The following is a 15,304-nucleotide window of genomic DNA, read 5'->3' on the forward strand; positions in this document are numbered from 1 at the left end:
TGATCTTTGTGTTTTGTAGTAGTTGTGTCCTAGTTTCACAATCATAAGGGCTGTTCCATAATAAATGGTTCTGGAAAGATGGGAGGCACTTGTTTCTTATTTATATAATATGGGTTGTGGGGTTAAAGGCAGATATGTCAACAGTACCATTCCTTATCTTAAGTCATTTTATGTATTTTGATAGGTTCTGAAAAAATGCCTCCCAAACCCTCCAATACAGTTAATTCTTGAACAGCTTTATCAAATTTTAACAACTGTGAAATGTTCAATGGATATAGAATAATTGTTATTTAATAACAAAAGGGATTGAAATGCACCTTGGTTTGTTTGGTACATTTATGATTTCATTTGTAAACATGAATGTGGATAAGGCCCAAAAAAAAAAGTCTGTTGCATGTGTTCTGTGTGGTCATGTGATTATGACCCTACTATTGTATGTAAAACAAAGAATTACATAAACATGGCTCATTTTGAGGCAAATTATGCGTCATTTTGAAAGGCAAGGAACAATTTATTTATTTTTCATTGCAAAGTTTTGGGTCGGGGGGGTAAAAAGCTAGGGTCGGTCGGGAACCCTAAACAGCATATTTTTTTGTTTGGCCAGATATGTAATCAAATGGGACAGATAATCAAATTAGAGTTATCAAGTATATTGGGAATAATTTATGGACCAGGTAATATGTTTCTACTGTTGTGCTAATATTTTGACCTGTATTGTAATCATGAATACTTAGGTTTGCAATCGCATTAAGCCTTTAACCACGGTAAAGACCATAAAGGACTCGACCATATCAATGCATGGTAAAGTTATGAGGGGCGAAAGGGTTAATTATGATAACATTTGATAAGTTTCAACAGTAATTGGGGTTAGTTAAATGAATATTAAATCATGTTTCTAGTCATAGTCTCCCAAAACGAGGTTAAGAAATGTAGTTCACTTCCTGTTTTTTGTGCCTCAGTACAAAACATGATGTTATTATTTTTGCATCTGATTGCAATCATTAAGTTTGCCCTGTATCGGGATAGTTTCATTACAGTAGCTAGACGCTGATAATCCTGAGATAGGTGTACAGCACGGTGGGTGACTTTGGATTGACTTACAATACTTGGCCTTGTTTAGATGAACATAACGTATCTAAGTGATAGCGTCTTGATTTTGGACGATTGAGTGTGCAAAAAAGAATAACACTGCATGATGCTAGGGAACAAATCGCTAACTTAATAAATATACCATTTTAGGAATGACAACGATGTGAATAAAAGCTTAACATAAAACTATATTTAAGACTCGAAAAATTGAAACCCATGTTTTTCGCCTCGCCAGTGGTGCAGGGGACTTTATTTTTGCCTTCTGTGTAGCCGCCTATAAGAGTTTTTGTGTTGAAGTCAGTTATTGTTCAAGTAAGTGAAGCTAGGGTCACAACTTGACCTTTATGAGTAGAACATGTTAATTAGGGCCCTGTATCAGAGATACGGGTGCCCTATAGTAATCAAGTCTGTCTGTCTGTCCGTCCACAAATTTTGTTCCTGGCTGATAACTTTGGTATTTATTTACCCATGTACATGAAACTTTGTCAGGATGTTCTGTTCACAAAAATACACTCAAAGGTCAAGGTTATTAGGTTCAAAGGTCAAGGTGAAATTTTGCATCTTTACTGATGAACATTTTGTTATGACATGATGAAGCAAAGTTGATCAGAATTAAACAAGGAGTCAACCCGACCAAATGTCAAGGTCATTGGGTCAAAGGTCGAGGTTAAATTTTGTATATTTTCACTGGTGAACATTTTGGTATGACACTTCGAAGCAATTTTGCTCAGAATCAAACGAGGAGTCAATTGACCAAAGGTGAAGGTCAAATTTTGTTATGACATTATGCAGTAATCTTGGACAGAATTAAGCAAGGAGTCAATTGACCAAAGGTCAAGGTCACAGTCAAATTTTCTATCTTTTCCCTGATGAACAGCAATGTTTGTGGGAATTAAACATTGAGTCATTTGACCTAAGGGCAAGGTCACTGGGTCAAAGGTCAAGGCCAAATTGTGTATCTTTTCACTGATGAACATTATGAAGCAAAGTTGGTCCAAATTTAAAAAGTAGTCAACTGTCTTAAGGTCAAGGTCATCTTATGTTATTATGTAGCAAACTAGTTCAATACTTAACACAGAGTCAAATATGGAGGTGGAAGGAAACAAGACTCGCATCATAGTACATGTAAAATGTATATTTTGCTTCCTTGCAATATTTTTTGAAGTCCAAATGGCAAACATCGAGCTCAGCTATATGGGCAGATTGCTTCTTGATGATTATAGGGGATATATTGCCACAAGACGGGGCCCTAACTGACCTGTCAGTGTTGTAGTTTACTCTTATCTTAAAAGATATGTCTTCCCATTTTTAGCTCACCTGCCCGAAATGCAGTCTGAAGCATGCTTAGAAAACATTCAAGAGTTGCCTCCCTTCCAGTGTTAAATCCCCCATTTGATCTCTTGTCTCATTCTTGCTACAACATTGTATTTTTTGAATCGTTTTGTACGACTGGGTCAAAACATACACGGCACACAGCTAATGTTACTGCTAAAGTGATAGACGGTAGAGCATCGGACTGGAGAGCCAAGGGTCTTGGGTTCGAGCCCCAGCAACGGCGCAATCTTTATCACTATTCCTCGTCCTACTACCAACTGGTGCTGTTGACCCTCCCTGTTCAAGGTAGGAGAACCCTTGGCGGAGAGTCCAAGAACCGGGGTTGGTGTTGAAAAAGGGGGAATAGTGTAAAATATGCGTATTGATTAGGTTGCCTTAAAAGCGTCAGCTGTAGGGAATTTCCCTTTAGCCCAGCGGTAGAGCCAAAGGTCGCGGATTCGAGCCCCAGCGACGGCACAATCTTTATCACTATTCCTCGTCCTACTACAAACTGGTGCTGTTGACCCTCCCTGTTCAAGGTAGGAGAACCCTTGGCGGAGAGTCCAAGAACCGGGGTTGGTGTTGAAAAAGGGGGAATAGTGTAAAATATGCGTATTGATTAGGTTGCCTTAAAAGCGTCAGCTGTAGGGAATTTCCCTTTAGCTCAGCGGTAGAGCCAAGGGTCGCATGTCGAGCCCAAGCGACGGCACTATCTTTATCACTTTTACTGGGAATAACTGCTTTTAAAGACGGATGTTTTAAAATGGGAATCTTTCCATATAGTTCCAGATGGTAATGTCTTGCTAAACATTCTGGTATCAATACATCCTCAAAATTTCAGAGGTTATGCTTACATTCTCTGTACCCCCTTAATATACAATTACAAAAAAACGACGACACGTAAAAAAAAAAGAAACCCTTCCCTAGACTGATGTCTGTTCTTTGTTTATAAGAGAGGATCAAAGCCGGTCAATTGTTACATTGTGGCGCGTTTGATGTACATCAAAGGACCAAACTAGTCTTGTATCGTCCACAAGGTGGTACGTAGAGAGAGTCTTTGATTGTGTCATGACATAGTTCACAGGTCAGGAGAGCATAACCCTTGGGGGTTCGATGATAGGACAAAAACTTTGTTACTTCTTAATGATTGGAATAACTGGACGTGCTTGGACATGTATTCTGCAGCTCATGAATTGCTGTACGTTGCATTACATGGTAACTGACTTATTGACGATGTACTGGATGAAATGTGTGATTATTTTGCATGAACATATATGTTCTCACTAAGTTTTGAAACAGAGGGTGGAATAGGAATAGCCGCTTGAATGTTATCAAGCCATGTTGGTGACCTATTCTGAAATAAATGACGGTTCAAATTCGATGTAGCAAGGCACACACTAGCCCTCACAGTGACACTATATAAGTTACTGACATTCAATGGCATACATTGTGGTAATATTACAAAGAGTAAGTATACTTTATATAAAATACCAAAATGATGAAGACATGCCCTAATTCGATAATAGTTTTAATATCGCACGGGGAAAAAAATCAAATGCTTAAAAAGTTAAACGTTGAGACCAATGAAAAATTTCGATTTTAAAATGTTGTTAATAATAATTAAAACATTGGTTGTGGATATTGTAATGTCATTGGGATATGAAAGCAATTCTGTAGCTTTTTAATAAACGTCCTCGATAGCTCACTTACGTTCTCTGTACGCTTGGAATATGCCATGACAAAATTGAAGGCTCAGTGTGCGTCACCTTGTTGATTAAACAAGAAGACTAGTTTGATCCTTTGGAGTACATCAAGATAATCTCGCGACAACGTAACGGTAAAATTGCCTGGCTTTGAAATCATGAGTCTTCTGTAATCGTTAAAGGGCATATGCATTATCAGCCTAACGATAGGTCAGTTTTTACCCGAGACAAATGATTTAATAGCTAGTACTACAGCTAAGAAATATGAGGGGGAAATACTGCCTTACTGGAAAGCTAGCTTTTTAGCCCACCATCAGCCTTTGGTGGGTCATTAAAATCGCCCTGCGTCCGTGGTCCGTCGTCCGTCCTTAAATAATTCTTGTTATCGGTATTTCTCAAGAAGTACCAGAGGGAGCTTTCTCAAATTTTATATGTAGGGTCCCCTTGGTCCTTAGCTGTGCAGGGCAATTTTTGAGACTGATCGGATAAACAACTTGGCCGACAGGCAGCCATCTTGGATTTTGATAGTGAAAGTTTGTTATCACTATTTTTCAAAAAGTACATGAGGGATCTTTCTCAAATTGTGTATGTAGGTTCCCCTTGGTCATTAGCTGTGCCGGGCAATTTTTGAGACTGATCGGATAAACAACATGGCCGACAGGCAGTCATCTCGGATTTGATAGTAAAAGTTTGTTATCGCTATTTCCCGGAAAGTACCAGAGGGATCTTCTCAAATTTTATATGTAGATTCCCCTTGGTCCTTAGCTGTGCAGCAGTGCCTGTAACGGACGGTGGCTTGCTCGCCAATGGCGGTTAAAGTCTTGCTGGAGTTATTAAAAGTTGTCAAAAGTGAGGTAGTCACTGGCCCAACAAAAATAGTTTGGGCGACTGTTGAAAAATTAATGAATAAAAGGAATTATAGTCCCTCCACATTAACTGGGGGGCAGTACATTTTCAGTTGTCACTACTACGATTTGAATCGAACTGTCTGTGATTAAACAAAATGTGATTTTATTTTCTGATTTTCTATATAAAATACTGCCAGGGTGTCTTCTTTGAGGTGCGAGTTTTGTGTATTTCTTTTTGGGAAGACCTGAATTGAGTGGATCATGTCAGGTTTTAACTAGGGTTAAAAATAAAATGTTTTATTCTGTTTTACATATTACAAACATTGTTATGTTATATGTAATTTAAATGTGCTATTTAAATTACATATAACATAACAATGTTTGTAATATGTAAAACAGAATAACACAGTGTTAAATGCTGTGAAAATATTTCTTCTTAAAATTATTTGGGCATGAGGGATATTTCTCAAATATGATATGTAGGTTCCCCTTGATCCCTCGTTGTGCATGTTATATTTTGAGACTGATCATAGAAACAAAATGGCTAAAGGAAGAACTAAACAGATCTTTCTCATATTGCAATGTTTGATTCTATTTCCTTCACATTAAGTACTGTACTAGTAAATATGTGATATGACAAACTCACTTTGAAGGTTGGCTTTCATACACATCAGTATTAAGTTTAGATCAAAAGTTACCTCAAGGTGCATTTACTGTTAACATGACTTGATCAAACAAATTAGAGGAAAGAAGAGAAGAGAAAAGATTAAACTGACAAAGAACTAATGAAGATGTTACAATGGTGGGCGCCAAGATCCCTCTGGGATCTCTTGTTCAGTGGTGCTATATAACCCAAGGACCCGTGCATGGTCAGTAGTTGGATGAATGACCGCCCGCACGTTACATTTGGTTGCAGCAGTGGGATTCCCCAGACCAAGTCTCGGGACGAGACTTGTCGGAGGGGGGAAAAGTGTAACAGTTAAGGAATATGAGGGGCAAATACTGCTTAGTGGTAAGCTAGCTTTTTCAGTGATACGGTATAACCCGGGGACCCATTCACTAGTGCAGTAACGTCGAGCGTGGTCAGTAGCTGGATGGGTGACCGCCCGCACGTTACAACAGTTATTCAGTTTTGCCATAACATATTCAAACGGCAGAGAGCGTATCTGTCGTTTTGAGGATGTTTGATTGCTTGCAATTTTGAAAGTCCAAGGGTTTCCGCTCTCGATACACGCAGATTATGTTGTGATAAAATCGAAGGCACGTGGTTACCTGTTTGATTAGTTTCGTGTAAAGAAAGGGACAAATCGCTAGGCTGATCCATGTCCTTTCTGGATTACTGAGGAGCTACATATGAGTCAAAGCCGGTTAATTTTACCGTTATGCTGCTGTGCAATTCTTTTGGTGTACAAACTTGATATACAACACCTTCAATTTTGCAATGACATAATATTGAAATCGGAAACCTTGTATTTCGACACGGACACAAGCACTCATACACAACACACATCGAGGCACGTCCTTAAATGACCTTATCTGTTGATGGGACGTTAAACAAAATGAAACCAAACCCTTAGAATTCGAAGATGGTTGCATGGCCTGTGTTTACCCACTTCATCTGTACGTTTAAATGTAGAACCATACGGCAGTACCGGCGGCTTAATATGACCAATACTTTACCATTATATTACATTTCAATAGAATGATGAGAAACAATGCTCCCTTTGATTAATGGCCGAGAACATTAAACAAATGGCACAAATACATTTTTAGCTCACCAGACACGAACTGCAGTCTGAAGCATGCTTAGGGACAAAAGAATCAATTTTGTATTTGGGGCAAATGGGTGGGGCCCATTAGGGGAAATAGAGAAAAACATTAAAGATCCTTCTCCTTCTGTTCCGTTGAAGGGATTTTAAACAAACTTGTTCGAGAGAATCTTTGGGCAAAGGGAATTTAATATTTATAAAAATAGAGGGGCAGAGGAGCGGGGCCCAATGGGGGAAATAGAGAAAAATATTTTCCCTTCTGTATGCATGAATTAAGGATTTAAACCAAATGTGGTCTGAAGTTTGCTTTGGAGAAAAAAACTCAATTTGTTTAATTTGTATAAAAAGGTGCATGTGAAGCCCAATAGGGGAAATAGAGGAAAATTGGGACATAACATGGAAACTCATTTTCTAGGTGTCTTTCCCACCAAAACATATTTATATGTAGTTTTTCTTGCAACTTTGTTTCTTGTACTCCTTTGATAAACCTGTATGGTGCTAAGCAGGTTTTAAATTGAAAAATTAAATACCAGTGAGCTATTAAGGCCCCTGGGCCTCTTGTTATATTATACTACCGCTCATAAGTTGTGTCTATTGTTCCATTGACCCATTTAACCGCATTTACACTCTTCTTAAACAATAAATTGGACAGTCTAGTATTTAAGTAACACTAATGGCACACTGAAAAAGTGGAACTCTTCTTTTTTTTTGCGCTGAGTAACGTATCGCGAATATATCCACACGCTTTCCCGAAAATATCCGTACGAGAATATTTATTTAATTCTTTACAGATAAAAAGAATATCTTGTATTTAAAACTATTGCTAACGCGAAAATTTACACACCGCGATACGGTTGAAGAATCGCAATGCGAACATTTACACATGTCGATTAGATTGAAGGATCGCAATGCGAACATTTTCACATTGTGAGCATATTGAAGGATCATAACACTAGCCTGTTCACATTGCGAGCATATTGAAGGATCACAAAGCGTACATTTCCACAGAGCGATTATATTGAAGGATCACAACGCAAACATTCCTACACCGCGATAAGATTGACGGAGCACAACGTGAATATTTTCACACCGCGATAAGATTGAAGGATCACAACACAGACATTCCTACACCGCGATAAGATTAAAGGATCACAACGCGAACATTTTCACATCGCAATTAGATTGAATGATCACAACGCAAACATTTCTACACCATGATCAGATTGAAGGATCACAACGCGAATATTTTCACATCTCGATTAGATTGAATGATCACAACGCGAACATTTCTACACCGTGATTAGATTGAAGGATCACAACGCAAACATTTCTACACCATAATCAGATTGGAGGATCACAACGCAAACATTTCTACACCATGATCAGATTGGAGGATCACAACGCGAACATTTTCACATCTTGATCAGATTGAAGGATCACAACGGAGCATGTCCAAACCTTGATCAGATTGAAGGACCACCATGCAAACATTTCAACACGCGAACATTTCCATTTTTACGGGATTTAAGTAGAGCATTCGTTAAGACAAAAGGGAGAAAGAACTTTCACTCTGTGGCATGTCGATTCTGTCCCTGAATAATTAACATATTAGAGATGATTGTTTGTGTTTTACGTCTTAACAGCTATGGTTATGTATGGCCGTGCCAGGTGATGGTGGCTGAGGAAAACCGGAGTACCCGGAGACATTTCTACTTCCGACCTGCGGTTAGTACTTGGCAACTGCCCCACATAGGCCTCAGGCGCGTAGCTAGCCCCTTTGCCGTGTGTAAGCCTGACATGGGGTTGCCGAAGCCGGCCCCCAGAAGCGCGAGCAGGGGGAGGGTACGGGAGGGGGTTTTCCCCCTCCCTTTAAGGCGTGTGTGGGGGTTCTCCCCTTTGTTTTCTAGAACGTCCTGATGTCTGTTTTTCTCGTTTTTAATCCGCAAGAAAAAAGTCCTATTTTTTGTATATATATATATACCTATTTACGTGGATCCAGTGTAATTCTGAAGATTAACCGTCGGTATTGCTTTGTACACCTTCCATACATACATTGTCTGGTTTTTACCTAATCTTAATAAATGCATTTGATACTTCTGCATTAGTGAACATGCAATTGGGTTTGTCTTTCTCATAATCTGATCCGAGTTAATTGGGAAGCGAGGTTACCCCTACTGTCACCTTTACTCAGTCTCCCATACAGTTTCGTCTTCTGTTTGTGCTTTGTGACTGGTTCCTTATACTTGCTCCTGTTATTTGTCGGGCACTTCCAGAAGCGAGGTTGCCCCCACTATCATCGTCATGCCATGCTTTGCAGTCTCCCACACCGTTTCGTCTTCTGGTTTCATAAACATTTTGTGGACATGGAAGAAAATTAAAGTTTAGTTTTATATACGTCCATTATAGAAGGTATTATTATGCGCAATCTGACAAAGTAAATACATACAAAGCACCGTGATTTTTAAAAAAAATCTGTTGTGTTGTAATTGGGCAGGCTCCAGAAGACAGTTTTCGTCATTTATTTAGATTCCAAAGTGTCCTTTCCTACGTTTGGCAGCAAGGATCTCCTCTATCGCAGCATCAATATCAATTGGCATATCTCGGTGAATATGGAGAATTGACAATGACGAAAGACGTTCCTGTCCCATTGTGCGACGTAGGTGCGTCTTCACTCTGCGGAGGGAACTGAATGAACGCTCTGCTGAACATGTGGAGACTGGCATGGTTACCAGTATTGCGAGCATCGTCCAGACACAAGGGTACAGCTCGCGGTTAGTTAGTGGAGGCGTTTCCTGTAAAGAAGCAGGTTTGATGGTGTTTGGAATGTTCCATCTCACAGTCCAATGCCTAATCTCCTCTTCAAATATCTCACGACCCTGAAGATAGAGAATAAATGCCGTGAATAGGCGGTCCTTGCAGACATGTGTGCACGAGATACTGGGCAAGGAATCTGTCCTGCGCCTCCCCACCAAGCAGTCTGCCGGTCAACTCTTGAACCAAATGGTCAGGGAAGGGTATTATGGGCATAGACGGTTGGACGTCAAATGTGTCTGCCAGATCTGATGTCTTTTGAAAACGAGCATCCCACACTGCCGGGTCCTCCCTCTCATGTTGCAACACATTAACAACAACCTCACTTTCCTTGGCAGCTTCCAAACGATTTATTAATTTTGTTGCTGGATGCAGATAATTTCCTCTGTAAGATAATGTAATCTCTATCTTTATAGCGTTGTTCTGGATTATTACCGAAAAAAACATTGATTGTCTGTGTCCACTGTGCCATACTCGGAGTCGTTTGCGCCGGGCGCGAGTTTCTCAATTTACTCAATCGAGCAGTTTAGTTCCGCCTGGAACTGTCCATTAATGCAATGGACATTTCTAAACTTCATACATTTTTGTACTAACTATTAACAATGTATCATATCTGAGAAATTACATATGTATACTATATATTCAAAACTTAAACTCCACATTATAGTATCAGCAAGAAAAAAACCGTCAGGAAAAAAAATACTTGTCAAAATCATGTGCAAGCACGGGCTTATTGGCTTACATGGTAGCTACGCGCGTGGGCCTCGTAGCCGCAACCCAGTGGCTGAGTATTAGAGATGATATAAAAACATGCAAATCAATACATAAAGGAAAAAAGTCAACTATTAATAGGTAATAATAATTTGTAATGGACTATTTATGTTGTGTGGATAACAAAATCGTATGGTTTTTTTCATTTGTACAAGTTATCATTGTTTGCTAATCTACTGATTTAATATCAATTGTTATAACAGTTCAAATATTCGATACAGAAGAGAAAGAAGAAACCGATGTATCCTGTCGAACATCATGTATAGTTAAGAATCCGTGTCACACAGCATTGTGGTTTTTCCTACATACAGTATTTATTACCTCCGATAAACTTCCGTTTTGATATATATGTTCAAAAGACTATTTTCTGAAAACGTTGAATCATATGAATCAACAAAATGATCAAGTGATATCAGTTACATTAAAGATACATTCAGCAATCGATACTTATAACATAGAATTGTTTGGATACAATTGAGATATGCATTGATCAGTGCAAAGTTCATTTGTCAACTTGTTGACATCGTTATCTTTTTTATAGATACCCACTAAGTAAATATCCAAATCCAAATATCCTGAGTCATCATGTATTTGTAAAATTTGAAGCTTTTGTTGTAAATAATGAATGAAAGACAATTTATCTCATCATTGGATAACCATGCTAGATGTTGGTAAACATGTTGGTTACCCACTAGTGTTTAACGACCTAGCCGTTATTTTACTGATCAATTTTAAGATAAGATAATAACGTCATTCATTAATAGATCTTTGTGCCGTCATTGTCAATGGTGACGTCATGATTCAAAGCAATAGTTTCAGAAATTGAAATAATGCATACATGTACATTATATATATATGTTTGAGAAACATGCTGTATTCTGTAAATGATACGAACGTTATGAGTGTAAAACCTACCCCAGACTTTTAATGGTTGATTATCATGTTTATATAACTCTAACTTGCTAATTTTCGAATTACATGATACACTCGGTAGCTTTTTTTAAGCGTTATGCAACTTAAATATTAACTTATTATTGCTATTTCGTCTTTGCGTATTGAAGTTATATCTTCTCTTGAGAGCAGGTATTGATTGTGACGTCATTGGTTCGTGTGAGAAAATTACGTCGTTTTCTCAAAAATTGATGACGTCACTCTCACAAACAAATGACGTAACAATCAATACCTGCTTTCAAGAGAAGATAACTCCAGAATACGCAAAGACGGAATACCACGGAGAACAATCTCCGCCTACTTTCGGTTTATAATGCCATTACAGCCCCTCGAGTTCTGATGGAAAATATCCACAGAAGCTATAAGATATAACTCTTTTTCCAGCTAATGAAAGTATTACCGCGAAGTCGGGCCACATCGTAGTTTGATAATCAGTACGATTAAAATTGAATGATGACTTCATACATTTTAATATATATACGAAAATTCAAAATTTAATGATGACTTCATACGCTTTTGATATATATATGAAAACTCAAAATTTAATGATGAGTTCATACGCTTTTGATATATATATGAAAACTAAAAAAATAATGATGACTTCATACATTTTAAATATATATATGAAAACTCAAAATTTAATGATGAATTCATAAACTTTTGATATATATATGAAGAGTCAAACCGTATTGATGGTTTCCTACATTTATAAAACATATGTACACACAAATTTAATGGTTGCTCGATCCATACAGTTATGATAAATAAGTAGAGTCTTAATTTAATGGTGACTTCATACATTTTTAAAACAAACGTATGGTCAAAATAATGTTAGCTTCATACAGATATATCACATATGAAGAGTAAGAATTGAATGGTGGCTTCATACAGTCATAATACATATGACGTGTCCAAATTTAAAAGTAGCTTCATACATATTTGATAGATATGTACAGTCTGTATTTAATGGTGGCTTCATACATTTATTATACATATGAAGTGTCCAAATTAAATTTTGGCTTTTTACATTTTTAATACATAAGTACAGTCAAACGTTACTGGTGGGTTCATATGGTTATATTACACATGCAGAAACGAAATTTAATGGTGGCTTCATACATTTATATACATATGTACAGTCAATATTTAATGGTGGCTTCATACATTTATATAATATGTACAGTCAATATTTAATGGTGGCATCATACATTTATATACATATGTACAGTCACTATTTAATGGTGGCATCATACATTTATATAATATGTACAGTCAATATTTAATGGTGGCTTCATACATTTATATACATATGTACAGTCACTATTTAATGGTGGCTTCATACATTTATATAATATGTACAGTCAATATTTAATGGTGGCATCATACATTTATATACATATGTACAGTCACTATTTAATGGTGGCATCATACATTTATATAATATGTACAGTCAATATTTAATGGTGGCTTCATACATTTATATACATATGTACAGTCACTATTTAATGGTGGCATCATACATTTATATAATATGTACAGTCACTATTTAATGGTAGCTTCATACATTTATATACATATGTACAGTCACTATTTAATGGTGGCATCATACATTTATATAATATGTACAGTCACTATTTAATGGTAGCTTCATACATTTATATACATATGTACAGTCACTATTTAATGATGGCATCATACATTTATATAATATGTACAGTCACTATTTAATGGTAGCTTCATACATTTATATAATATGTACAGTCAATATTTAATGGTAGCTTCATACTTTTATATACATATGTACAGTCACTATTTAATGGTAGCTTCATACATTTATATACATATGTACAGTCACTATTTAATGGTGGCATCATAAATTTATATAATATGTACAGTCAGAGTTTAATGATGGCGTCGTACAGTTAAAATACACATGGACAGTCAAAGTTTCTTCATATAGTTTTAATTCCTATGTACAATCAAAATTTAATGGTAGATTCATAAAGTGATTATGCAGATTTCGTGCTGCTTGAAATGTACATGTAAGGTCACTTCATAAAGTTATTATACATGTATACAGTTCAAATGTTATGGTGATTTCGTACTGCTGAAGTGTACACGTGAGGTCTCCATATAAAATTATAATGCATGTATGCACTCAAAAGAATATGGTGGTAAACTAAACATATAAGTTCCCAAACAATTGGTCTTTTAGAAAAAGAAATATTATATATATTTAATATCTACAGTATATGGTTGCTTCATTCGTTACAACGTATATTTACTTATAGTTTAATTTAATTATCCATGTTCAACTGTAGGCAAACACAAAATAATTCTACTGTGGGATTTTTGTTATATAATAATAATGATAATAATAATGATAATAAAAATAATTCGAGGTTCTTATATACCACTTTATCACAACCTAGTTCGTAGGTCGTCTCAAAGCGGTTCACACATTATTATCCGTGGTTATAGGGCCTTTGCAACCAGCCAATATCTTTCTCAATTCCCTCGGGGAGCATACAGCCGGTGCTGCCATTTTAGGCACTCACAGCTAGCATTCTACAATTCTAGCAATACCCATCCACGTACTCATTTACAGCTGAGTAGACTGGAACAAGCGGAGTAAAGTATCTTGTCCAAGGATACAACACAATGCCGTGACATGACTCGAGTCCGCAACCCTTCGGTTACGAGCCCGGCATCCTACCCCTAGACTACCGTGCCTCCAACATACATACAATGACCTACTTTTAATAATATTCAAAGTAATGATTGATAATTGGTATCCTTGTAGTAGAACTTGGAAGTGGAAACCACAGTTCACCAGGTAGCTCAGTTCGTAGGAACGACACCATTCTGATCTCAGGTCCCGGGTTCGAATTCCACTCTGACCCTGTTTAACTTTTTATTCAGACCAATTTTCTGTCGAATTTATTATTCATAATGTTTTTGGCAGCAAAAAAACACTCAGAAAATAGTTACAGTTCATAGATATTAGTTCGGGGGAGCTCTTAATGGTACTCCCCTACTTGTTGTAAACTAGAACGAAACTTAAGATTAGACCAAACACTACGGTTTCTGCAAAGAAAAACAGGGTAATGTCAATACAATTTGTGACATCCTTTTTGTCCGGTTCATCAATATCGTTAGCATTGATGCCTTGCTCTCCGTTTTCCTTTTTAAGCTCGATCGTACTGACATCAGAGGTACTTGGTACATTCTTAGACCCAAATTCAATACTATCAACATCAACGCTATTGCGAGTGATCGGCTTTCTGGTGTTTTTTCGGTTCTTCTTTACTTTTAAAACAAGTCGCCTGACGCATTTGGGAAAGTTAGTTACGTCTGTCACAGCGTCACAGCGAAGGGTGAATATCGTCAGGATTATAAGTAGACAGCTGAACAACATTGCCACCAGGAGAAAGTAGGAAATCCCTGCCATTGGCTCCGATACCTTTGGCATGTTGTCACCCACAAGTGTCATATAAACAGCCAGCGACAAGAACATAGTGATTGTGTAGGATATCCTTTCCCCTGACGCGGCCGGCAGGAGAAACACGAACGGGTTAAGGAAACAGAGTGTGTACACAGGTAAAATCATAGAAAGTAAAAAGTAAGTGGATTTCCGTGACAGAACCATGTTGTAAGCGAAAATTGAAACTTCATTACCAGGCATCAGATATTCTTCTGCCGAAGTTTCGTCCAAATTCCATTCCCCGTTTGGTCTAAAAAAGACCATATAGAAGCTTGCCGCTTCGGATGAAAGAATAATTTCACTTGTATAGTATCCCCATACCGCTATAAGTACAGAGCACTTTTGTGAGTCTGAAGGGAAATTCGTCATGTCTACTGAACAACTGGACGTAATCTTTCTTCCAGGACACACAGATACTTTACCATTGTTATAAATTCTAGAGCGAAATTGGTCTAGATTAAACATCTCCATATCTGAAGCAGAAGACATAAGAAATATGGAAGGTGTCCAAATCTTTGAGGAATTCACCACAAATTCAGTTATACCGCCATAGTTTGCCGGTTC

The 15,304-nt window shown here is 37.4% G+C and overlaps 1 protein-coding gene across 1 annotated transcript; it reads right to left on the reverse strand.

Moving 5' to 3' along the window:
• Positions 1 to 9,245: 9,245 nt before the first annotated feature.
• Positions 9,246 to 14,905, reverse strand: LOC110450944 (acetylcholine receptor subunit alpha-like). The gene is made up of 2 exons (XM_021498758.1): positions 14,339 to 14,905; positions 9,246 to 9,599 (listed from the first exon to the last, which is right to left on the reverse strand). Exons 1-2 carry the CDS (start codon positions 14,903 to 14,905, stop codon positions 9,246 to 9,248), a joined length of 921 nt encoding a protein of 306 aa, XP_021354433.1.
• Positions 14,906 to 15,304: the final 399 nt, after the last annotated feature.

Source organism: Mizuhopecten yessoensis, unplaced genomic scaffold, assembly GCF_002113885.1.
Source record: "Mizuhopecten yessoensis strain PY_sf001 unplaced genomic scaffold, ASM211388v2 scaffold5547, whole genome shotgun sequence".
Classification (NCBI taxonomy): domain Eukaryota; kingdom Metazoa; phylum Mollusca; class Bivalvia; order Pectinida; family Pectinidae; genus Mizuhopecten; species Mizuhopecten yessoensis.